This window comes from Trachinotus anak, unplaced genomic scaffold (genome assembly GCF_046630095.1).
Source record: "Trachinotus anak isolate AG129_WGS33_773 ecotype Australia unplaced genomic scaffold, CSIRO_AGI_Tana_v1 ptg000009l, whole genome shotgun sequence".
In the NCBI taxonomy this organism is placed as follows: domain Eukaryota; kingdom Metazoa; phylum Chordata; class Actinopteri; order Carangiformes; family Carangidae; genus Trachinotus; species Trachinotus anak.
Genome location: NW_027273860.1, coordinates 21,275,773 through 21,302,834, shown reverse-complemented (window position 1 = coordinate 21,302,834; position 27,062 = coordinate 21,275,773). Strand labels below are relative to the sequence as shown.

General features: G+C 43.8%; 1 protein-coding gene across 1 annotated transcript in view; it reads right to left on the bottom strand.

Annotated features, from left to right (window-relative positions):
* Positions 1-26,755, bottom strand: part of itprid1 (ITPR interacting domain containing 1) — a 36,939-nt gene extending 10,184 nt beyond the window's left edge. Inside the window, exons 1-9 of the mRNA XM_071485778.1 lie at positions 25,169-26,755; positions 24,522-24,649; positions 21,775-21,828; positions 18,838-18,886; positions 17,044-17,121; positions 16,413-16,615; positions 15,563-16,092; positions 14,655-14,715; positions 742-854 (exon numbers count right to left, since the gene is read on the bottom strand). Of these exons, the coding sequence (XP_071341879.1) occupies positions 742-854; positions 14,655-14,715; positions 15,563-16,092; positions 16,413-16,615; positions 17,044-17,121; positions 18,838-18,886; positions 21,775-21,828; positions 24,522-24,649; positions 25,169-25,233 (1,281 nt within the window). The 5' untranslated portion in view covers positions 25,234-26,755. The remainder of the gene's footprint in view (positions 1-741; positions 855-14,654; positions 14,716-15,562; positions 16,093-16,412; positions 16,616-17,043; positions 17,122-18,837; positions 18,887-21,774; positions 21,829-24,521; positions 24,650-25,168) is intronic.
* Between the last annotated feature and the right edge of the window lie 307 nt (positions 26,756-27,062).

Genomic DNA, 27,062 nt, shown 5'->3' with positions numbered 1-27,062 from the left:
CAGAGACCACATCAGGTTCCACTTCCTGTCACCAAGACCAGAAACCTGAGGCTGCAGTGGACACAGGCTCACCAACACTGGACAGGTGAAGACCTGGTCTGATGGATCTGGATTTCTGCTGAGGCAGCTGGTAGGGTCAGAGTCTGATCCATGGACCAACCGGTCCAGGTGGTGGTGGTGGTGGTGGTGTGATGGTGTGGAGATGTTTTCTTGACTCACTTTGGGCCTTAACACCAATCAGTCCTGGTCTGATGATCTCAGTCTGTCTGAGTGTTGTTGCTGACCATGTTCATCCTTCATGGCCACAGTTAACCAACTTCTAATGGCTACTTCCTGCAGGATAATGCTCCATGTCACAAACTGGTTTCATCAACATGACAGTGAGTCCAGTTCAGTCTCCAGACCTGGATCCATTAGAACCCCTTTGGGATTTGGTAGATCAGGAGATTGGCAGCATGAATGTGCAGCTGACAAATCTGCAGAAATAATGTGATGTGATCATGTCATGGACCTGAAGGAAGGTTTCCAACAGCTTATGAAATCCATGCCACAAAGAAGTGAGACTGTTTTGGAGCAGAGGGGGCTCTATCTAGTATTAGTATGGTGTTCCTAATAAAGTGCTTGGTACATCAGATTTTTGAGCCTTAGCACATTCTGTTATCTACTCAGAATAACTGGTAGAGAGTTACAGAATTGCCCTCAAGTTGAGAGAAATGAGGAAGCATTAATAAGCGAGGAGACCTTGATGAGATCATGTCCTGGTGATGGCTGTTGAGGGAGAGACAGGATGAAGGGCTCTTCTAGAAATCCACTGCTGTCTGACTGGCAGCTGTTTGTCCGTATTACACCGCGCACTGCACACATGAGAGGGGGGAAGGGAAAACATAAGGAAGGGGTGACAATGCATTACATGTACAAAATTTATAATTTGTGAGACAGATACCAGTTTCACACGGGAAAGTATAATGCAAGACAATCTGTCAAAAAAGAATGATGGATTGTGACCTTTCAACAGCTTTTGGGTAAAGTTTGCACAGAGAAGTATTATGACCAAACCAAACGAGTCACAGCCTGCAGAATTTTTCAACTTTTTTTTTTTTTTTAAAGAAAATATAAAGTCAAATAATTTCCCTTCCTCAATGACAGTGCTGGGCATAGGTAGTTATAAAATATGGGCTGTCAGATTATTCAATAGTAATACGTCTAAAATGAATTAGTGTTATCCTCAGGGGCAACAGCCTGAACGGCAACAAGATATTGTTGCAATTCAATATTATACAGTATCAAATTGATTACTATTGATTCGGAGCTCTGGAAAACTATTAACTAACCATAAACAACAGTGCAAGGTGAGAGTGGCCACTAAGCTTACAAATAGTGGAAGCATCTTTATGGTATCCAAGCCATCTAATACAGGCAATGCAATGAGATATTTGTGCAAGTCCATGTCAATATTATTTCACCAGAGAGATAAAGATTCCCAATAATCATATAAAGAGATTATAGATAAGGGAGGCCCTGGATTCACTATTGTAAAGAGAGCCATCCTACTCATAACTGAAGAAAAGGTAATAATAATCATAATCATAATCATAAATGAACATAAAAATTAAAAGGCCTGCACTCTCATGGATTTTTTGTTCTGGTTAAAATAAAACAAAAGGTTGAACTTTAGAATAAACATTTAAGTTCCTAAATAACCACTTAACCACTATGAGGTGGCTCCATTAACTAGTGTGATGCCCGTTTTGAAAACAATCGGGAGAACCATCTGAGCCCTAATGTTAAAGGCAACGTATGAATTGCCCCCCACATAGGAGATGAATCTGGCAGCAATAACATTCACCATATTAGGGTTCTTCTAGGGCAGTTTTAGAGATTCAGTGTAAGCAGATACTTCGCCCAGAGTATGTAATGTTTTGGTGGAGACATTCACCTTGACCCTGAGAGAAGCCAGGTATAGAAAGGCGCAGCGAACTCTGGGGATGTTTTGTAATTCCCTCTTAACAGCCACCAATTCCTGTCTCCGTTTGAGCGTCTCTGCTGCAAAGTCCTGACCAAAAATATTTTGCATCCCTTGAAGAGCATCTCTTTCATGCATCGGGAAGCCTCCATGACTTTCTGATGGTCAGAGAAGTTGTGGAATCTGACAATCATGGCACAGGGAAGCCTTGATGTAGCAGGACCAGGTATACGGTGAGCCTGCTCCAGTTTGATTCGGCCGGCCTTTGTTTCCTTGTCCAGAATCTAGGGAGTCCACTTCTCTATGAACTTCACTACGTCACTGCCCCCTGCCTGCTCACATATTCTTAGATTCTTTCAGTGGCCTTGGTTTGCATAATCCTGCAAGTGCTCCATCAACTAACTTAGTTAAAACAACAACCTGCTTTTCTGTCTCAGCTGTGGCATTCTCCACTGCTAGTATCCTTCCCTCAGCCTCCCAAATCCACTCACTAATTTCCTTGAGTACTGATGCTGTGCAGCATACGGTCCAGTTTGTTATTAATCATGCTAGTGATATTAACCATCATTCATTGGCGATCATTGGCGATCATTGGGTCTAGTTCAGGTGTGTCGCATGTGCTGTCACCATCTTGGCAGTAGTGTGACTTTTCAGCAGTGATCTTCTTGGTTTGTTTTGGAAGCATTTTGCCTGTGGCATTACCCCAAAAGAGCTCCAGAGACATCTCATCGAGTTAATACTCGGTAATACCTTAGCTAGGTTGTTAAAATAAATTATATACAGTGAGAAAAATGATTGGGTGAACTCCAGCAAAGCACAGCTACTGGTTGCTTGCATCATCAAAAGTCCCTGCTGTTTGGATTTTGAAGAAAAATGTTGTCATCCAAACAGAGTTTGATCCTAGACTGCAAGTGCATTTTTCATGTTAGATTGTGGGACCATGTCAGTATGGAAAAACTTTTGTGAAATGTTTTGGACAACTGTGAACATGTGATGGATGTACAGCCTGATAATGTAGTATGGATCTACACTTCATTTCAACCTCTGTATCTGAACTGCAAAAGACAAATAAAAAGATTAAATCTGTGAAAAGACTACCTGATTCTTTTGAAGGTTAAATTTAGTCTCCCCTCGGTTAAAATCACTTGATTATTTTGGACAATTTAATTTTTCAGGCCTTTGACCAATAATAATTACCTGGTACCGTTTAAAAACCCTCAAGAAACATTACAGGTGAATGTATTAGCTCAACAAACCTTCCCTGGAACAAAGCATTTTTCATAGAAATTTAAGAAGATGATCCTCACACCTATTTAATCATGGACCTCTCCCCTACCTGTCCAGAACTGTACAGACTAAGATCAGGAATACAACCCAATCAGTGGTTAGTCGTCTATCTCCCTAAAACTGAATCATAACCCAGCATGTCAGCACATTTAAAAAGGAATGCTCCTTTGTTGCAAGCTTGGTGTCATGCCATGCCTCAGAAACGTGAGGATATTTTCAACAATTGCTACTTTCTTCAGTCTCTGTGCCTGATTGCTTTAAATCTTTAAAAGGGAAACATTCTCTGTTTGCCACTCAATATAAAACTCAAAGACATAAGAAAATTAAACAACAGCCTAAAAAGAATAAATCGGGGTTGAATGGATAAGAAAAAAATCTAAGAATACAATGTTCTTTTGCAAAGATACCATGCTCTGATCAAACAAGGGGAGATTACATTACTCTGACTCTACCGAAAGACTCTGACGTGCTTTAAGACAAAGGGGAAAAAAGAGTCTGCCATGCTAGATCAGAATCAGAATCAGAATCAGAATCAGAATCAGTTTTATTGCCAAGTATGTTTTCACATACAAGGAATTTTTTCTGGTGATTGGTGCAATTGATCAGCAACAGTGGGGCTCTCTAGCCTTGTTGATGAGGCTAATAGCAGATGGGAAGAAGCTATTTTTGTGGCGAGAGGTTTTGGTCCTGAAGGACCGCAGCCTCCTGCCAGAGGGGAGTGTCACAAAGAGTTTGTGTCCAGGGTGGGAGGAGTCAGCTACAATCAAGCAGCAAATGAGGTACTACAAAAGCTTCCAGCACGCTTCCGTCAAAATGCGTACATCACGAAGAAAAGGCAGACGGATTCAAAAGGTTGAATTTGTTTATAAGGGAATGATTGTAAAAAGGTTGCACATGACTGATGAATCATGAATCTAAACATCTCATACAAAATTTGTACTGTCAGAGGACTGAATGGATTTTTCAAATACACTGACAGAACTCAACATCCATCTAATGGGAGATGCAAAATGCATCTCCCATGTCACATGAGAACTTATGGTTGGTCATTTTTTTCTCAGTAATAGTCCACCAACACCTGTCGTTTGGATAGATTTGAAACAAGCATAAACAATGAATGTGGTTCCATGCAGTAAGGGCTCTCTGAATCTCAAACTTTGTTGGAAACTGTAAATAATGCATCACTGTCTCACTGTCACTGTCAACATAAATCCAACTCCTTTGGGGGGCTTCTCCCAACTTATTTTCTCTTTTCTCTTTTTTTCAGATCCCCTTAAAACATGTTGTCTTGCCCTTCTCTTTCTCACTCTTCTAGTCAGAACCATTATTCTACCAGATCCTTCTTGACACCTTGGGTCTAGTTTAACACTTATGTTCCAGTTGCCATGGCGCCGCGGATGGCTGCCTCAGTGTGTTGGTGCGCACTTTTTTGCCTTATTTTCTTTGTAAATTCAGTTTCTGCTTTGGTTTCCGGAGCTCTTTCACTAGAGAAGAGCTCATTAACACCAGAGAAACAACTCCAGTGGATCTTTTTCCCACCTTTCTCGACTCACCTGTGGGATTATTGGACATTTTGGTCAGAGGTGCACTGACCGTTACTCTCGCAGTGAAACGCCGGAGGAGAGGAAAACGTGCTGGTGCGCTTGCGCGTCTCCGCCGGCACGGACTCCGCACACCGCTCCCAGGTATCTTTCTCTCCAAGGTGCGTTCACTGCCCAACAAACTGGATGAACTTCAGCTACTGGTGCAGAAGAACAGAGACTTTTCTTCATCTTCCGGTTGTGCTTCACGGAGAAGTGGCTGTGTGGATCGGTTCCGGACTCTGCGCTGGAGCTGGCCGGCTTCCAACTCTTCAGAGCGGATCGCGACACAGAGCTGTCCGGCAAAACGAAAGGTGGAGGAATCTGTTTTTATGCAAACAGTGGCTGGTGCAGAGACGTGACAGTGATCCTGCAGCACTGTTCTCCTGACCTGGAGACTTCCATCATAAACTGCAGGCCCTTCTACTCCCCCCGTGAGTTCACTTCATTCATCCTGGTCGGTGTTTACATCCCACCACAGGCCACAGCAGATACTGTGTGTGGAGCGGACCAACCTGGACTCCTTAGTTATTGTCCTTGGTGACTTTAACAAAGGTAACCTCAGCCACGAACTGCCCAAATACAGACAGTTGGTTAATTGCCCGACCAGAGAGGGGAACACTCTGGACCACTGTTACACCACAATCAGTGGTGCTTATCACGCCGTCCCCCGGGCTGCACTGGGCCACTCTGACCATGTCATAGTCCACCTGATTCCCACATACAGGCAGAAACTAAAACTGTGTAAACCTGTTGTTTACAAGAACCTCCAAGAACCTCCAATTGCACCTGTAACGTAGCTCCACTAACTCTTAGTTTGTTTTTATTTTGGTTCCATGTCACTTCACTAACTCTCCTGTCATTTCAGATCCTGCCTTCCTTCCCTGCCATACAATCTACTCATTTCCCTCACCTGGGTTTCCCTGCCCATCTCCTCCTCACCTGCAGTCCATTTGCTCATTAGTTCCTCAGTGTATATATACCAGTCCATTTTCATTTGTTCCCTGCCAGATTGTCTTGTGTTCTACGTTGCCAAGCTTTCCAGCATATCCTAATACTGCCTTCCTGCTCTGACCCCATTTTGCCTTTCTTGGACTACAAATACCTGCCTGCTCCTTGTCAGATTTGTTTGCCTGATTCTGATCTCCTGGTTTTGACTCTGCCTGTTTTCTTGGACTAGTAAACTGATCTTACCTTGCTACTCGCCTGCCTCTTTGTCGTGCTTCTGGGTTCTCCTTTGTCGGCTCCAGTGACTGTGACAGAACAATCTGGCCACCATGAACCCAGCCGACACTGACTCCATCTGTAATGAGCTGAGAGCACAGGCCAGCGCTCTTCAGCGCCACGATGAACAACTTACCTCCATTTCAGGCGGTTTGCAGGAGATGGCGGCTCGTCACGATAGGAACATGAGCACCATTCAAGAACTTCTCCAAAGGCTCTCGCTGTCAGGTCATGGTCCGGACCCTGCATCGCCTGTCAGCCCTCCTGTCCAGACTCCTCCTATATCGGATGCTCGTTTGCCTCCTCCAGAACGTTATTCCGGTGCTCCGGGTAGCTGCAGGCCGTTCCTCGTGCAGTGTTCCCTTGCCTTTGAACTCCAGCCTTCCGCTTTCCCCACTGAAAGGTCTCGGGTGGCGTATATTGTCTCTCTGCTTGCCGGCAGAGCTTGAGACTGGGGAACCGCAGAGTGGGAGAAGAAATCCGCCATTTGCTCATCTGTCAAGCTGTTCTCCGACAAGCTGCGGAAAGTTTTCGACCATGTCACACCCGGAAGAGAGGTCGCTTGGGGTTTGTTTAACCTGGTGCAGAAGGGAAGGTCTGTATCCGTTTACTCTATTGAGTTCCGTACTGTAGCAGCTGAGAGTAAGTGGAACGCTGCTTCGCTCTTCAATGCCTTCTACAACGGCCTCTCGGATGACATCAAAGATGAGCTGGTGGCCCGCGATCTTCCTGCTGATTTGGACGCACTTGTGTCTCTGTCTATCCGCATAGACAGTCGTCTGCGGGAGCGGCACAGGAAGAGAGTCCGGTCTGCTGCTTCCCCTGGCACTCCGGGGCGTCCTTCTGAGCAGCGCACTAATGTTCCTGGTGACGCTCCTGAGCCTATGCAGCTGGGCAGGACACGGCTGTCTACTGCAGAACGACAGCGCTGCCTAAGGGAGAACAGGTGTCTGTACTGTGGTCAGGACGGTTATTTCGCCTCTTCGTGTCCAGTAAAAGACATGGCTCACCAGTCATCCCGAGGGCGCTGGTGAGCCGGTTTGTGAACTCTAAAATGCCCTCTCGGCCTTTGGTTCAGGTCAAGCTGCTCTGTTCTGGGAATTATCAGACTGTTCCAGCCCTCATTGACTCTGGTGCGGATGAAAGCCTGTTGGATATGACTCTTGCCTCCCAGCTGGGTCTTGGTCGTGTGGATCTGGAGAAGCCTATCGACGCCTCAGCCTTGGATAGTCGTCTCCTCTTCCGGGTTACACATCGATCTATTCCCCTTCAAATGACCATTTCAGGTAATCACACGGAGACTCTTTCTTTTCACCTAATCAATGCTCCACAACAACCTGTCATTTTGGGGTTTCCTTGGCTTAGGAGACATAATCCACACATTGACTGGTCTTCAGGAACTATACTGCAGTGGAGTACTCATTGTCATGCTGTCTGTTTGAAGTCTGCCCTGTCATCTGCCTCTGGTTTGACTGTTCCCTCTGAGTTTCCAGACCTGTCAGGAGTTCCTATTGATTACCTGGATTTGAAGGAGGTTTTTAACAGAGCCCGGGCCACCTCTTTGCCACCGCATCGCCCTTATGATTGTGCCATTGACCTCCTCCCAGGTACATCTCCCCATAGGGGGCGACTCTTCTCCTTATCAGTTCCTGAGACAAAGACCATGGAGAAATACATCAATGACTCCCTGGCGGCAGGGATCATACGACCATCATCGTCTCCCGCTGGAGCAGGGTTTTTTTTCTTTGTGGAAAAAAAGGACAAGACCCTATGACCTTGCATTGACTTCAGGGGGCTTAATGACATTACTATAAAAAACAGGTACCCTCTTCCATTAATCTCCTCTGCTTTTGAACTGCTACAAGGGGCTACCATTTTCTCTAAACTTGACCTCCGCAACGCTTATCATTTGGTGAGAATCAGGGAGCGCGATGAGTGGAAGACAGCCTTTAATACTCCTAGTGGTCATTATGAGTATTTGGTCATGCCATTTGGGCTCACTAACGCTCCTGCAGTCTTCCAGGGATTAGTCAATGATGTTCTGCGGGATCTGCTCAACATATCTGTTTTCGTGTATTTGGATGATATTCTCATTTTCTCTAAGTCCAGGGAAGAGCACATGGTGCATGTACGTCAAGTCCTCCAGAGGCTCTTGGAGAACCAGCTCTTTGTCAAGGCAGAAGTGTGAATTTCACGCTTCAGAGGTATCCTTCCTGGGTTTCATCATCAACGCTGGCAACATCCGGATGGACCCGGCCAAGATCAAGGCAGTCACTGACTGGCCAACTCCATCCACACGCAAGGAGCTTCAACGCTTCCTGGGATTTGCCAACTTCTATCGAAGGTTCATTCGTAACTACAGTTCAGTGGCAGCTCCCCTCACCGCTCTCACTTCCCTCACTGAGCCCTTCCGGTGGTCCTCCGTGGCTGAAGCGGCTTTTGGTGAGTTGAAGTCACGCTTCACCTCTGCTCCTATTCTCATCTTTCCAGACCCTGCTCGCCAGTTTATAGTGGAGGTGGATGCCTCGGACACCGGTGTCGGGGCTGTTCTTTCTCAGCGGTCGGCTGAGGACCAGAAGGTTCACCCATGTGCTTTCTTCTCCCGGAAACTGGCCCCAGCGGAGAAGAATTATGACATTGGGAACCGGGAGCTGTTGGCGGTCAAGCTTGCGCTGGAGGAATGGAGACACTGGAGGGGGCGGAGCAACCATTTGTGGTTTGGACTGACCACAAAAACCTTGAGTACATCCGATCAGCCAAGAGACTTAACTCTCGTCAAGCGAGGTGGGCTCTCTTCTTTAACCGTTTTGACTTCTCTCTCTCGTACAGACCGGGTTCCAAAAATGTCAAGCCTGATGCCCTGTCCCGTCAGTTCCAGTCAGAAGATTCCCCATCCCAGCCTGAAGGTATTCTCTCCTCTGCATGCGTCATTGGGGCGGTAACCTGGGAAGTGGAGGAGAGGGTGAAACGCTCCCACACTGAACACCCTGTTCCTAGTGCTTGTCCAGAGAACCGATTGTTTGTTCCAGACAGTCTCCGTTCGGAAGTCCTCCAGTGGGGGCACTCTTCTCGTCTGGCTTGCCATCCTGGGGTGAGACGCACTTTAGCCCTTCTTCGACAGCGCTTCTGATGGCCTTCCATGGAAAGGGACACCAGGGAGTTTGTTGCTGCTTGCCATATCTGCTCTCAATATAAGATCTCTCACCAAGCTCCATCCGGTCTCCTTCATCCTCTGCCAGTCCCTCGCCGTCCCTGGTCTCACGTGTCTTTGGACTTTGTCACCGGCCTACCACCTTCTAACGGTAACACAGTTATACTCACTGTTATTGATCGTTTTTCCAAAGCTGCCCTGCTCATACCATTACCCAAATTACCCACTGCCAAGGAAATGGCTGAAGTGTTGTTACAGCATGTGTTCCGGCTACATGGTCTCCCATCTGATGTGGTCTCTGACCGGGGACCTCAGTTCACCTCTCACTTTTGGTCCGAGTTTTGCAGGATGCTGGGGGCTACTGTCAGTTTGTCATCTGGTTTTCACCCACAATCCAATGGTCAAGCAGAACGCATGAACCAAGAGATGGAGACAGCTCTGCGCTGCCTTGCTTCCCGCAATCCCTCCTCCTGGTCTGAGCAGCTCCTGTGGATTGAGTATGCTCATAATACTCTGCCCAGTTCAGCCACTGGTCTTTCACCCTTCCAATGCTCCCGGGGCTACCAACCACCGCTCTTTCCGGAACAAGAACGTGAAGCCAGCGTTCCCTCTGTTCAGGCGTTCATCCGACGGTGTCGGCGCACTTGGATGCAGGCCCGCTCCACACTCCTGCGCTCTTCTGACCGTTACCAACGATCGGCCAATTGACATCACAATCCTGCACCCCGGTACACCCCAGGACAACGTGTCTGGCTGTCGGCACGGGATCTTCCTCTCCGAGTGGACTCCAAGAAGTTGGCTCCCCGTTTCGTGGGTCCGTTCCCGATCTCTAAAATAATCAATCCTGTGGCTGTCCGTCTTCGTCTACCATCATCCATGAGGATTAACCCCACATTCCATGTTTCCAAGGTCAAACCTGTTAATGAGAGTCCACTTCTGCCCCCCTCCAAACCCCCACCTCCCCCCCGGCTCATTGATGGGGCACCAGCATACACTGTCAGTCGGCTCATCAAATCCCGGCGACGTGGCAGGGGAGTGCAGTATCTGGTTGACTGGGAGGGTTACGGCCCTGAAGAATGCTCGTGGGTCCCTGCTCGCAGCATCCTGGATCCAACTCTCATCACAGACTTCCACCAGGCTCATCCTGATCAACCAGGTGGGACGGCAGGAGCCGTCCCTTGAGGGGGGGGGGTTCTGTAACGTAGCTCCACTAACTCTTAGTTTGTTTTTATTTTGGTTCCATGTCACTTCACTAACTCTCCTGTCATTTCAGATCCTGCCTTCCTTCCCTGCCATACAATCTACTCATTTCCCTCACCTGGGTTTCCCCGCCCATCTCCTCCTCACCTGCAGTCCATTTGCTCATTAGTTCCTCAGTGTATATATACCAGTCCATTTTCATTTGTTCCCTGCCAGATTGTCTTGTGTTCTACGTTGCCAAGCTTTCCAGCATATCCTAGTACTGCCTTCATGCTCTGACCCCGTTTTGCCTTTCTTGGATTACGAATACCTGCCTGCTCCTTGTCGGATTTGTTTGCCTGATTCTGATCTCCTGGTTTTGACTCTGCCTGTTTTCTTGGACTAGTAAACTGATCTTCCCTTGCTACTCGCCTGCCTCTTTGTCGTGCTTCTGGGTTCTCCTTTGTCGGCTCCAGTGACTGTGACAGCACCAATCACCAGAACAAATTCCTTGTATGTGGAAACATACTTGGCAATAAAACTGATTCTGATTCTGATGTTACTGACAGCTTGGCTTATCACCTCTGAGGCAATGATTTTGGTGGCTGATTTAGGATGAGACTACAGATAAGATGGCAAAACCTTTTTTAATAAAAATGTGCTACAAAATTAAATAATTTTGAAAATGTAGACACTTGTCCTCTCCTGTACATGACGGGTGAGCCAGAAAGACCAACCGAAGATCAAGCCTCTGTTGCAATTGCATCATTTAGTCACAGAGGAGTTGAGGGTGTAAAATGAAGCTTCACCATAGGCTTCCCAAGGTAAAGTTTACTGGTGTGTCTTCATCAGTTTTAGTCTCGATGTGGATGTTTTCAATGTGTTACTTGACCACAGGTAAAGAGTAGGTGGGGTTACAATGCTGCATTACAATGTCACCGTGTGTCCCTTTTATATCGATAGTTCTCAAGAGCGGAGCATAAGCATTGCCTACTAGCTGATGACAATATAGCAGTAGAGCTAATAAACCCCACCTTGGAGGATGGTGTAAAAACCTCCTTAAAACATTTGCTGGTGGACCTCATTCTGAGACTGGGTTGTGAGATTTTTTTCTTCCATTTGAAGGAGGCTGACTCTGGAGGAACGTTAAACCAGGTATGTGGGTATGAAATCTTCATCAAGGCTACTTGCCACAGGCCATCTAGATCAATGTGCACTAAAGCCAGCTGGTAACTGGACTTTGTATCATTTCTAAATACATAAAGGCTGGCATTGGAGGGAAGGGTGATGTGAAACCCCTCACCAGAGTCTTGATCCATGATGTAATGAATCCAATCTGATTTACTGATTGTTTTTATATATTATTATTGCTCTATATTTTATATATATCAATTGACCCAGTGGTTGAATTTGTCCAGCCAGTTTTTCCAAAAATTAATTTGCGCTATAGTTGAACATGTACTCCTGCCATAGCCTCCTGCTTGTAAAGACTTCCTCATGCAGCATCAGACGAAGGCGTCGGGGTCTGACACAAGTACAACAACTCCCCCTGGTGCTGATTCTTGAGATCACCCACAGAATGGTGTTAAAGATGGAGACTGTGGAGGACAACTGAGTGCAATGAACTCACTGTCATCTTCAAGAAACCAGTTTGAGATGATCCGAGCTTTGTGACATGGCGCGTTATCCTGCTGGAAGCAACCATCAGAAGATGGTACACTGTGGTCATAAAGGGATGGACATGGTCAGCAACAATACTCAGGTAGGCTGTGGTGTTTAAATGATGCTCAGTTGGTACTAAGGGGCCCAAAGTGTGACAAGAAAATATCCCCCAAACCATTACACCACCACCAGCCTGAACCATTGATACAAGGCAGGATGGATCCATGCTTCCATGGTGTTGACGCCAAATTCTGACCCTACCATCTGAATGTCGCAGCAGAAATCGAGACTCATCAACGTTTTTTCAGTCTTCTATTGTCCAGTTTTGATGAGCCTGTGTGAACTGTAGCCTCAGTTTCCTGTTCTTAGCTGACAGGAGTGGCACTTGGTGTGGTCTTCTGCTGCTGTAGCCCCACTGCTTCAAGGTTCGACGTGTTGTGCATTCAGAGATGCTCTGCTGCAGAACTTGGTTGTAACGAGTGGTTATTTGAGTTACTGTTCCCTTTGTATCAGCTTTAAGCTGTTTGGCCATTCTCTTCTGACTTCAGAAAGAGCTGCTGCTCACTGGATATTTTCTCTTTCTCAGACCATTCTCTGTAAACCCTGGAGATGGTTGTGCAGGAAAATCCCAGCAGATCAACAGTTTCTGAAATATTCAGACCAGCCCGTCTGGCACCAACAACCATGCTACATTCAAAGTCACTTAAATCACCTTTCTTCCCCATTCTGATGCTCAGTTTGAACTTCAGCATTCTCCTCTCTCATTGGTTCATATAACTCCATCCTCTTCTCTTTCATTGGTTCAGATAACTTAACTCACTCCTTGCTCAGTGGATTGGGAACAGTTAGGGTTAGGAAACAGAACTGGAAACTGCTGGCCTCATCTAACTCTGGGTAAGATGGTGATAAGAAGTGCTTCCCAATATGTCTGACTGTCATCTAAGATGGCTCCTAACATCAATAAAGTCCTGCTGCCAGCTCTGTGATACTGATTCAATCATTTGTTTTGGTGCTCCCCCAAGGTGCATGGACTACAGAGAGAGACCAATGCAGGAATCACTCATTAGTACTGTGTTTGAGAGGTCATAAGACCAGTAAGACTGATGTAATAGAACATTTATGACTTCAAACAGGAAACATGCAGTATAACTAGCAATGATCCCAGTATGAAAATGACCACAGGCTCCAATGACTCTGCATTTCTGCATCATGGTCCCTTGGAGTTGAAACTGTATGCAAATTATATACATATTCATATACACATGAATAGCACATCTAAAACTAAAATTATACAAGGCCTGTGATGTAAAAGTTCCATTCAGGTGAGAAGAGGGATGCCAAGAGAAATAATTTTAACATGTTGTTTTGTAGCACTTGAGTCATGAGTAAAGCATCAATACTGAAACACCTTAAGAGTTATCACTTCCTTTAATATGTAGACTGAAGAGCAGCTGTGTAGTGTAGTGACCTAACAGAGCAGAGTCATCACCAGTGAAGAGTAATGAAGAACACTGTTCACCTCAACAGGCAACAGTAAAACAAAAACTTTCTGTATTGGAACACATATTCAGTAGTCCTTGTGAAACATCAACGCAGTCCAAGTTCTGCTCCAGTTCAAAGTCCACATCAAGCCAAGTACAGATCAACTATTTGGAAGTGTTCTCACTCTGCCCATTTTATCGAGGACGCATTATGACGTGACTTATGTGGACGTGGGACATTTAAGTATCCCAGAATGCAAATAGTGACACTGGCAGAGAAGAGTGCAGCTATGACAGTTGTAGGACTGGGACCATTATCATATGACTTCATTAAGCTATTTATATTGTTTTCAGGTGAGAAAGTGACCATGAAGACGTCAAATATGTGTCAGTTTATCCAAAAACATCTGTTTGGAAATTTGCTGAGGCATTTTCGGAGATGTAAGGACCGTCCTGCGGGGCCGGTCAGTGTGCACCATCATCCTGGTAGAAGTGTCATCTCTGCAGCCCTTTGGTAATTTACTCTTGGCTCTGTGTCTGTCGTAGTTTGCTTTATGATAAAATTCCTTTTGGAAGATGAAATTTAGTCTCTGAGCTGAAATATAATATTTGTTGCTGCTGGCTGATCTAAGAGAGTTTAACAACAGTGCGGCCTCTGTGGCATTATTAAATATGTACCAACACATTTCAGTAAAAATAAATATGTATGAACAAAAATGAACAGAGGCGGTGTGGTCCATATTAAATTTCATTAGATTCTTAATACTCATCACAGATTGGATATGATATAAACTCACTGTTAATTCAGTTTTTTTCCCCACTTAAACACTTCATTTAAATGTTAGTGGAGATTTTAGTTCAGATGACTTTGTCTCAGTACAGTCAGGTACAGGTGTGTTGAAGTGTGATCACCTGTGCTGAGCTGCTGACATTAGGAAGAATAGTCGTCCTGTTCTCAGGAGTCTGGACTTCTGAGTCCGGACATTGTGTACTCTGTCCTGAGTGTCCCACCCAGCACCCGCTCCACAACAGCGCCGCCCAGTGGCAGCCCACAAAGTAGCAACAATACAAATGAACACAACAAAAAACAGTAACTCTTAATCAAACGCCTATGTTTGATGACTCACCTAAATTTCCTGCTCCTCCTGTGTAGCTGCCTGTGACACTACTGTCATCAAAACTGTGGATCTGGAATGAGATATATTTTAGGACGTCATAAACTTTACAGGGAAGTGGGTGGAAATAAAACTACATCAGAGCATACACATAATACACATTTCAGTCCACTGCAGTCCTATTAAATTCTCAGCAACAAATCATAATGTTTATTTTCGGTTGTGTTGATTCATTGGTCCTTTTGTAATCAGTGGTTTTGGATTAGATTCCATCACGTTCAGAGGTGTTTGTCATATTTGGCCTCTGTCATGTCAGTCCTGTCTCCGGGTGAATGGATCCACATGTGACTAACATGTTTAACAGAGTTTTACACACAGCATTCACTGACAACATCTGGTTCTAATGTAGAACCAGTGTGATGTTCTTTATCACAGTGCAAAGGTGAGTAGTTCAACAAAGCATGTGACTCTGTGTCGTCTCGAATGCATCAGCTCTAGCTTAGATATTTAAGCCAGGACCACCTCCTGCTCTACATGTTACCAAAAGAAAACCAACAAATATAAATCATGCTCAACCATCAGGAGTGAAAAAACAAAATAAAAAAAATAAAGCAATATTTTTATTTTTAACTATTTTTCATGTAGATTCAACTGGAATATATGTTTTTAAAAAAGACAGTAACAGGGCCAATTTCCCTCAAAATGTAAGTTAATATGAAGTCATTATTTATATACGTATGGAAATGACTGGAGACACATGTGCATCAATATGTTTGGTCAGGAAACAGGAAAATCTACTTTTATTTAGTTAAAATCATGACTCTGTCTAAATTCTAAACAGATAATTTGAAGTATTTTGAACACAGCACCAGAGTGATCACCACATGCAGGGGTTAGAGTTAGAGTTGCCTTTGACTTGCCTCTTCCATCTCAAATGATTCACTGGTCGGTCCTGGGCTCCTCTTCCTCTGTGAAAAAGTGGTGGCTGTCAGGGGGTGACCTTCCTTCAGGGACCCAGATCTGAGTGCTCCCTCCTGGCCTATGTGAGACGTCACATGATGTTGAGGCTGAGGGTCTGCACCAGCTCCTTGCTCCTCAGCCAGAGGACTCAGACCCACAGTCTCAAGAAGTCCAGGTTTGGGTCTTTTTGAAGGGACTTTCCTGTCTCCAAGGCTGGGTAGAGGTTGCAGTGACTCAGGTATAGCACAGGCAGAAGAGATGGGAGTAGGTGTGGTCAGGTCCTGGGTTTTCTGATTGTGGATTTGGCTGAGTGACTTCTTTGATGCTCGTCTGAACAGCATGCCCATGCGCCTCCTCCTCTCCTTGGCCTCAGGATCCAGGTCTTTTCCCAGCGGTGCTTTGAGAGTGGAGGAGGAGGAGGAGGAAGACCCCACCAAGGAGGAGAAGGCTGTAGTTACCTGCTGGAGAACCTCGAGTTGTCTAAAACGATCTGAAGGAAAAATAACGAGAAGAAGCAGGTACAGATCTGACACCAGGGCTACAACATGATCCAGAAAATTAGACCAGGTCTGATCACAACACCACCAGGCTGCATCCACCTGCCAAATCCAACAACTCCTCTATTACCCGGCACCCCAACAGCTGGGCTCAACATGACCCCACCCTCCGTTACCCCTCCACAAAGCCTCACTGCCACGTCTCAATATAAAAACAATGTTTTAGACTGAATTAAAAACATACATGTCTGACTTGTTGGGAACACTTTTAAACACACATATCTGTACCACTGCTCTTTGTGCTAAAACTTACTGCTGACATCTGGGTTCTCCAGGTCTAGCCGGTTCTTCTGGGCCTCTAAAAACACCTGGAGGTTTATTCCTCTGGCCTGAGACTGATAATTGATGAACCGAGCTGGAATTCGTCCAGACAGATCAGGTTCATCACAGCCGAAGCCCAGGTCCAAGAGAACTTCCTCTGGATCGTCGTTCCACAGGTTGAGCACGTCCATCACACTATGAACAGGAGGCGGCCATGTTCAGTACAGAGGACTCTGTGTGTGTGTGTGTGTGTACTTGTACTTGCTACACAGTAAGGACCAAAAAAGTATTTTACTAACAGAGTGAGGACATTTTGGGAAAGTGAGGACATTTTGGCCGGTCCTCACTTTTTGAGACACCTTCAAATCACATTTTGAGGGTTAAGACTTGGTTTTAGAGTTATGGTTAGAATTAGGTTTAGGTTAAGGTTACGGTCAGGGTTAGGGTTAGGCAGTCAGTTGTGATGGTTAAGGTTAGGGTAAGGGGCTAGGGAATGCATTATGTCAATGAGTGTCCTCACAAAGATAGAAGTACGTGTGTGTGTGTGTGTGTGTGTGTGTGTGTGTGTGTGTGTGTGTGTGTGTGTGTGTGTGTGTGTGTGTGTGTGTGAGGCAGTGTCTGACCTGAGTGGTCCACAGTGACCTGAGGTTGTTGAGCTGAAGCTGTTCCACCTGCTGAGAGCTGAACTGGACCTGCTCCACCTAAACAGGTACAGTGCACAGTAAAGGGTTAACAGCTGAAGTGTATTATCAAACCCACAGTCAGTCCCAAACTTACAACTATTGTGTGTGTGTCCTCAACAATGCACCTCTCCTCCTCCAATGAGCAGCTGTTTAACCCTTTTTAAAAATAAAAGTATGGACTTGTGATGTGAATGTGATCTTCAATAGGACCATGGACCTGGAGCTGAGAACCACAGAAATGAGGAACCAACTCTGTGTTGGTTTGTTCTTGGCAGGGATTTGTTAACAATAAGAAGACTTGGCACAGTGAAAGATGAAGAGCCTTCTGTGTTACTGTGACTGTTTCCTCTGATCTCTTTACTTTCTGTGAAACTGAGCAGAACGGAGATGAGGGTCATTTGAATGGTAAATATGACTTGTCATATCTCACAGGTCCTCTCATCACCACAGCTCTGAGTATCTGTCCAGAGAACAACAGTCAGTCACAGACTCATTGCAGTCGTAGACAACTTTTCAACAGTGTTTAAATCGACCGCAGAGCATTTCATCAGATATATGATATTTAACATGAATCACCACCTCCAGACTACTCCCTGTTTATTCAGAATCATGTAACATTTGTAAGAAATTTTGTCTTAATTGTTGTGTGAAGTAACTGACCTTGACCTTTGACCTTTGACCACCAAAATCTAATAAGTTCATCTTTGAGTCTAAATTAATGTTTGTGCCAAATTAGAAGAAATTCCTTCAAAGTGTTCCTGAGAGATCATGTTCACAAGAATGAGACGGACAACACCCTGGAAACATGAAGCCTCTGACTGTCGCTGTAGCTCAACACTGAGCACCGTGTTCTGTCTATGTAGCTCATATCTACAACAGAACAGCTGTTGAACTGTCTTCTAATCACCCACTTTACATAAAGATGTCAGACTCCTCATGTAACCACATCATCATTAATGACAGCTCACTATCAGCTTCAGGTAAATGTTTGGTCATGTCCTCTCTCTCTCACACACACACCTGACTATAAACACCTGTCTATAAACACCTGATAGCACATCATCTATTGGCACCTGACAGTTACCTCTGAGACGTGCTGAATGTGTTATAGAACTGAGGTTCATAGAAAGTGTTGCAGATAACTCTCAGTGTAAAAGCCATCTTCAGTCTCAGCAGTGTTTAAACCTGATTCTGTTCTGAAGAAATCTCTGCTATGTGACAGGAAGTGACCAGAGAGAGAGACACTGTTCTTTTGACAAGGAACATGCTCAGTTCAGGTTACACAGAAGAGGGTGGCACCTCAGAAAAGACAGTTAAACCCTGCAGGTCTGTGTTTAAACATTGCTCCACCAACAATAGATCATCATAATGTAGAAGTGTTGATCCTAGAGGCAGGCAATAGGTTAAACTGTTCTGGCCTCTGACACACTGACACCTGTTTAAATTTATCTTAAATACTCATATGAGATATAAGTATATATTAAAACTACAATGTTGTTTCAGACAGTTTACAGGTTTAAACTACAACACAAACTACAACGATCAAACGTTGAGGTCATAAACTGTTCCAGCTGGATTTAGACTGACTGAAGATGAAGGCTGCTGAAGTCAGATCATTTTTCATTTATCCAGATGACTCCAGGTTTGCAGTGTAACAGCCTGACCTCACAGTGCTGCCTGTGGCTCTATACGTCTGACAGTAGATGAGAACAAGAAGAAGAAACATGTTCTTACCACAGAAACTCCTGGACCGTCCTCACTGGCTGTTTACCATATAAAGACGCTGCAGAGGAGAAAAGTCATGTTATCTGGATGAGGAAGAAAACAGGCCTGTGAGCCAGAAATGATACAAGCAGCAAGGGAAACATCAGAGCTCAGGGAAACCTCTCCCTGATTTCCTCAGTACATTCTGTCCAGGTCTGGTGTCAAGGCTCCTCGAGCTATATTAGGCAAGTGTTTCTCTCTGTCTCTGTCTCTCATCCCCCTCACTGTCTTCTTTCCTCCACAGGGTGTTTGGGTTTTGGCAGTGGCCTCTACCTCCCTCTCCCAGACTGCGACTCCATTAGATGCTGGCATAGTGTCAAAAACAAAGTAGTCCTTCTCCATCTGTACTGCCTTGTGTTTTTTTTCTTCTTTTTTTTGGAAGAAGCCTTTTTAGTCAAAAATAAATAAACACTGCTAACTGTGTGTGTTTCTGAACTCCAGGTGCCAGTTATGCCCTGGTCCTCAGTGCTGTTTGTTATTTGCTCTAAAATAAGAGCAGACACGTGTAGGGTGTCACTGGAGGACAGAGCATTAGAGGCTCTCATCAAACTGTGAAGTTAACACACAGATAACAAAATATCTGATCTGTTGAATTCATGGAGGAAATATTCGTATCATTAACACAACTGCCATTGTTGAAAGAAAGAACTGCTAATTGTCCAGACAGTGTAATCAGCAGAGTTTAGATTCACTTCTTAATGAAAGGAAACTTTACATTGTCATGTTTCGTGTTCAACATGTTTGTTTTTGGTCACCTGTCAGGTCAGGTGCTTACAGATCCCTGCAGACAGGTTTGTGTGTGTTTGATCCACATTAAAGTTCGATGAAATTGCCAAAACTATCTACAATGACATCTACTTCTCCTCCATGTTGAAAAATATAAAATCTGTTAATTCAAATATCAATCATTTCAGTTTAACTGCTGGACACGATGTTTCCTATTTCACTGTAGGTCACACTTGTTTGAGTCACATTCTGGACCACAACTGGCTCCAAACTACAAATCCTGCCTGTAGCGTGTCCAGTGTCAGTCAGAACACACCTGTGATTGACAGGTCTATGTACCTGTTCAGGTGGAGAAGTAGACACAAAATGTGATGTGTTGATTTCATCCAACTTGGACACAACTCAGTTCATCATATTATCACAATATCTAGTGTATTGATTTGTGTAACATGAACAGGAACTAGTGACTGCAGCATCATTAAATTGGTTCTGTTCAGACTCTCACAAGACCTGGTTTAGGTTCAGGATACATAACGGTCTGGTTTAATTCAGAAAAAGTTCACAGTGACTTCAGGCGTTTAACCTAAACCACCATCTTTGATGATGAGGGTCTTATTGATTAATAGAAATACAGGAGTTTTAAAGTTGTGCTGACTGTCAGAAAGAAAAAGGGAAATTTGTGTCCAAGTACAAGAAATCAGTAGCTCACATGTCATGACATATGTCACACTCTCACTGGTTTGGTCTCCTCCCTGACTTCATGTCCAGTTACTCAGTTTCTCAGAGTCCAGGAAGAGTCCTGGTGGTTCCAGACTTATTGATCCACTGTTCTCCTGAGAACACTCAGAGCTCTTTGGTCTGATCTGTGTCTCACCAGAGTTTGATCACAGAGGTCTACAGAGAGTCCACTGGACTTCATGGTCTCTGTCCTGACCTGCAGGTGAACTGTGGGACCTGATGTACAGGTATGCGTCTTTCTAAACTAATTTACCACCAGTGGACTCCAATCACGATCTAGACTCATCTGAAGGATAATTAAAGTAAACAGGAAGCAGCTGACCACAGTTTGGAGCCACAGTGAAGGGTCTGATAGAGAGATTGTAGTTTTTGATTCTTACTAAAAGAAATCATCTCATGGGTTAATTAGTGCAGATTATCATCAAATCTGTGAAGTGTGTAAAAAGTAAATGGGATGTGAATACTTTCTGAAGAGACTGTGAGTGAGTAAATATACTGAGACCGGACATTCTGTGTTTTATTCTGTGTATTTGTCTCGTATTTGTTTCTACTTGTTGTACTCAGACCTTCAGACACCTGTTGACTCACATTTCTTGAAATGGATGAAATCTTTGTAGTCTAAACACAACAGGCCTCATGCAAGAACACTGTTGTATTCTTGGTTTAAAGGTCTGTGGAGTTTGATTATACAGGTTCACTAAACTCATTACTGGACAATATTACTTGTTTCTGGCTGATGAGTGTCACCTGTTCATGAGGAGCTGATCATAAGTCCTGCAGCTCAAAGTCAGCAGAGTCTTCAATGACCTGCAGCCTGTAGCCAACTGTAGCTGCTTCCTGATTAGTAAACCAGTATCAAGCTAAATCCAGCCAAGGATCAGTGTCAGTGAACAGGTGAGAAAATCAAGCTTCTGACTGATTCGCTGCTACCTGTGCTAATGCTAGGTTTGGGTTGGGAGAGTCTTTCTGTCCCAGCAGCTAGAGTGTGGAGATGGAAATTAGATTCACTGGCTCAGTAAATCTGGGTCAGTCTGTTACTGCAGAGCAGTGACATAAATTAATCAAGGCCTTTTCCACTAACAACACCTACAATGATGTTAACTGTACACAACAAACATGGCGACAACTGTAGCCTCAAAAAGGTTAGAAGACATAAAGATTAAAATTACATGACAAAAACTAAATGACTAGACTGATACCTCTTTAGTTTACAGCAGCACTGCACTGTGACAAATAGTTAGTTTGATAAGTTAGAGGCGATTAAAGGAAAGTGATCAGAGGTGGACACACAGATCCTGAGAACTCCTGAACTGTAGATGTTTCCAATAAAAATCATAAAATCTAAAAAAGGTCACAGTTAATATATATGTCTATTATTCTGATGATCTGGTGAATCCCTGCAGAAGATGGTACCTTACAAGTCCAGGATAGGACTCTATTTACCTTCCACACCCAGAACCAGGTCATCATCACTGCTGGCGTTCCTTCTCGCAGGCTCTGCAGGGGACACAGGTCACGACATGAGAACCACAACTGGGAACAACTTTCTAGCACTTTTATTTTTGCACAACATCTCTAAAGAGGAAGGGATTCTGCGGGTAACCGTTGCTGACAGAGATCTATTTTAGCAGAAGGCCCTGTTCACTGACTACAGTGCAGCCCGTGACCTGATGTGACCGTTTGTGTCTGTCATTCACTCTCAACATGGATAAAAGTATAGCAAGCCTCTTCAGGTGGGAGGAGAATCTCTATTTCGACATTAGCTACAGCTAAATGTGGGACTGTCAGACTGATAATATCTGGTGGGCCACTGCTATAGAGTTTTTCAAAATGTTTTCTCAACAACTTGTCCCCCTACTGTTATGCTAGATGCTTAATGAATCTCTGCAGCAAGGCACATTACCATCCACTCTGATAAGCTGCCATATCTCTAACACTTAAGAAAGACCCAAATAAGTGTTTGTCATACCTGCCCATCTCACTCCTTAATGTAGATGTCAAAATACTACAGTTTTAGCGTGCAGACTCAAAAGTGTTCTACCCACATCATATCTGAAGACCAAACTGGGTTTATCAAAAACCACCACTCACTCACAAATGTGCAACTGCTTCTAATCCTCTCTCCTACCTCAACAATTTTATTGTCATTTCCTAAGATGTCAATAAGGCCTTTGACTGTGTGAGATGAGCATATTTATTCTTTTCCTTTAAAAAGTCTGATTTCAGAGAGTGCTTTGTCTCTTTGCTGGTTTGCTATACCCCTCTCCACAAATGTGAACGTACAAACACTATCAGGTCCAAATTCTTCCCTCTAACATGGGGGACATGCTAACAGACCGTTAGAAAAGATCAAATTCTCCATACAATGCTCAACAGATAAATTTTACCGTCTTTGGCAACCCCTGATCACTTATGTTAAGAGTCTGACTTCCTTTCCCCTAGAATGACTACATAAGTGACATGGTTAACACAATATAGCAACTGAATCCTACATTTTGGCATGAAGATCTACCAGCAATCTGTTTTACACTGCAAATCCTCACTCACACACACACACACAAACAATGTGTGCCTGTAGACTGGCAGACTGGGGTGATTGTTCCCATTTTTAAAAAGGGGGACCTGAGTGTTTGATCAAATTATCAAGCCATTACACTGCTCTGTCCCCCAGGGAAAGTGGACTATGTCAGAGTTCTGGAAAGGAGGTTCTGACTGATCGTCAAACCTCAGATTCAGGCTGAACAATGCGGATACTGTCCTGCAGGGGACATGGGAGTTTGCCCAACCAGTCTATATGTGGACTTGGAGAAGGCCTATGACACGGTGTCTTGGGGAATCTTATGGGGGACACTTTGGGAATATGGCGTGCTGTACTAGTCCATTGTGGTGATGAGGGAGCAGAGCCAGGAAACTTTCAATTTACCAGCCAATCTACATTCCGCCCCTCACCTAAGGCCATAAGCCTCGAGAAGAGACTGACGGAATGAGATTGTAAATACAAGTGGCTGAAATGGGTTTGCTCCACAGGGCGGTCGGGATCAGCCTTAAAGAAAGGGTAAGGTGCTCTAACATCTGGAGTGAGCTTGGACTAGAGCTAGTTGAGCCAGTTGAAGTAGTTTGGTATCTGATTTGGATAACTCCTGGGTGCTTTGCACTGAAGGTCTTCTGGGGATGCCCATCCAGGATCTGCCAAAGTATACACTTTGTTTGGACTTTTGTCTATTTCCTGTTTTATTTTAACATGCTTACCTTGTGTGTCCACATCCTGTCTTTGTCCATTTCCCGCCAGTGCGATTGTCTGCCCCACCCTAATGTGTTACACCTGTGTCTTGTCACCTGGTCCCTTTGTGTCTCCGATTCCCCCTCTCTGCTGTTTCCTCACTGTCTCCTCATGCTCCCAGTTTGTTTCTTAGTTTTTCTGCTGTTTGATTTTTCAGAGTTGTTGTGTTCCTGCCTGATCTCCACTTTTTCACCTTTGTAAGTGTTTTGTGTTTTTATACCAGCAAGCCTTTGTGTCCTCATTTGGGTCCAGAAATCCTCATCTTCATGACAAGAGCCTTGTATTCCCCTTTAAGTGTTTTGGTGTACTGACATGCCATTGAGAATGAGTTAGTGGTAACACAAACAGACCTTGCTCCCAATCGATATTATTAAATAATTCAGTATCATTTAGGGAAAAATCACCAAAGGGTTCTTATTCCTGGTTTGTTGTTGTGTAACACAGTGACCATCCATGCTCCTGCTGAAGAAGAATTTGCCATTCCCATGGTTTCATGGTTTTCTACACCACCATTTGCATGCTGTTTGAATGGGCTTGGCTCCGGATAGATAATACACACTGTTCAACAGCAACATACATAAATTTATCGAATCGTAGCCTTTTTTTTCACACTGCCATATTAATGTTCAGCCTCAACATTTGAGAAAGGTTAAAAAAAGGTGTTTACTACAAGAGCAATAAAAAGAGATTTAACAGACTGTTATGTAACTTTATATTTGAGCTACTGCACATCTGCATTCCTTCTTATCCACTCACTGCTTCTGTGACATAATACAGGTAAGCATACATTTTCTACTCCACAGACCAGGCTCTCAGTCGGTCATGACTTCATTTGAACACATTGTCTCATTCCATCTACTCACTGAAGAGCTGACAACACTACCACAGAGGAACCAAACTTCGTACTCACCATCATGTACCACTGAAGAAGACAAAAGTCGACACAGAGAAGAAGAAACAAACACCTCTGCAATGAGAACAGGTGGATTTCCATTGGTTGTACCTGAAGCTTCCCGTAGCTGATGTTTTGCATCTTCTCTGCAAACACAAGTCAAATTTTATTAGGAGGAGGGACAGAGCACAAACACACACACACAGTGACAGTATCAAGTGTGCAATCCAAATAATTATAAGGTGCCTTTAAAACAAAGAATAACAGGAACTCTAAAGGTTAAAGCAGAAACTTCATTCATTTAAAGATGGAGCAAAAATTAATTATTGATCATTTTTGTTTTTGGTCAGTTTTTTCATATAGATCTATATATATGTCACTGTCAGGACACTTCTTAGCTCAGCCTGTCACATTTAGTTTTCAGAATCAAATATATTAAATGTAATGCTGCAGTTTTTTATAAACATAATGATCTAATGTAATTCTATTATTTAATCTGTCAATACAGAACATCTCAGTTCATTTCATGAATTATTAAATCACTATGGAAAACACACAAACAGCTTCTCCTTCAGAGGAGGAGCTCAGGAGCAGCTGTGAAGCATTACACACCAATAATTTGACTATTTCTGGGTAATGAATCTGTCTGTTGAGCTGATACTCACTCAGTGACTGTGCTGTTCAGCCATGTCCTGACACGGTTCTGACTCCTCCCTCCTGTGCATGACATCATACAACAAATTATAATGAGGTCTGATAACAAACACATATAACAGTGATAGAAGCATGAAGCTTCTCCAGAGAGCTGACCTCTGACCGGGACAGGTCTTACATAATGAAGTAAACCCACACACTCTGCATCTGACTATTCTCTACAGAGCTGGTTACTAATAAATTACTAATAAATTTAGTATCAGTGTATCAGTGAGCAACTGTAACATGTGACAGGAAAACCCCTCACTGTCATTTATAAATAAGACCAAACTACATCAACAGAGGTGCTGAATTAATTATGTAACATCAGCCAGTTACTCAGAAATGTGCACTGAAACTGTGCACTGCCCCCCATTCCTGGATGAAACAAAACTTTTTACAGCTCAAACAGGACAAATCTGAAATTTTAATTATTAGCTCTAAAGCTAAGAGAGAGAAATTGGTCACAAAGTTAAATTCCCTTGGATTCATCCTAAGTCAGTGAGCACAAAACCTTGATGCGATCCAAAGAGCAACCATTTTTCTCTCTGAGTGGCACTGAGAAACTTGTCCATGCTTTTATATCCAGCAGACTTGACTATTGTAATGAGCTACTATCTGGTCTGACCAAAAACACTATCAACCAGCTTCAGCTGATTTAGAATCTGCTGCCCAAGTGTTGACCAGGACCAGAGGGAGAGAACACATTACGCCTGTTTTAAAGTCCCTACATTGTTGCCTGTCACCAGCAGATGTGTCTCTCATGCTCACACTGTATGAACCAGTCCAGCTCCTCAGATACTCTGGCCCAAGTTTGTTAATTGTCCTGAAGTGCACGACTAAAACTTTTGGTGAGGCAGCTTTTAGCTTTTATGCTCCGAGCCGATGGAACGGTCTCTATGACGACCTGAGAGCAGCCGGAAGTGTTGAATTTTTTTTAATGTAAACTCAAAACGTTCCTCTTCAGCCTGACTTTGAATTTAATATAGTTTTTAATTATTGGTCACTTTATGATGTGACTATGTTGTAAATTGTATTTTATTGTATTTTATCTGTTCTTTTATCTTTTTCTTTTAAACTGTTTTTATCACTGATCTTCTTAAGCTTGTTCTTGTTTGCTAATGTTATTTTTTTAAATCAATTTTATTGTTTCTCATTGTCAGCTTTCTTATGTGATTGTCCTTTCCTTATTAGTTTCAGTCATCTTTGCAGAACTTTGAACTGCACTAACCTGTGTGAAAATTGCTATACAAATAAAGTTTGATTGTGGATAATCTGTCCCATGATCCTTGTTAACATTTCTTTCTGAAAAGACCATAAACATCAATTTAGCAGATTTTAAAGCAGACTTGAAATGATTAAATTTTAGTTTTACTGATGAAACTTTTATTCATCAATTTTTAATTAAAAATTATCGGATTTAGTTTTATTGAACTTCACATTCAGTTATATCTGTTTTAAAGTAAATGAGATTAAACCAGTAACTCCTTTATTTTCAGCATGTGTTTCAGTATCATGACAAGTACATTTCCATGGCTTTCATACTGTGAGCATCCTGGTCCTGACCTGTAATGGACTCAGGTAGGTCCTTGAGGCCCCAGTGAACCTGGATGCCACCAGGTTGGCCCTCTTGGCCACAGCTCCATCAGTTGCCATGAAAGGGAACTGGAGTGGTGGGAACCACAGAGAAGATCGGCTCATCAAATGACGAGCAACAGTTGCACAAAAACACCAAAAGCATAGACATGTTAGTTCCAGCTCTTACCTGTGTAATGGAAGTGACCCAGATAATTCCTGGTTCTACATGGTCCTGCAGCAGCTGAGCCGATCCTGCAGTGAGGAGCTGAAGTTCCTCCAGAGCAGCAG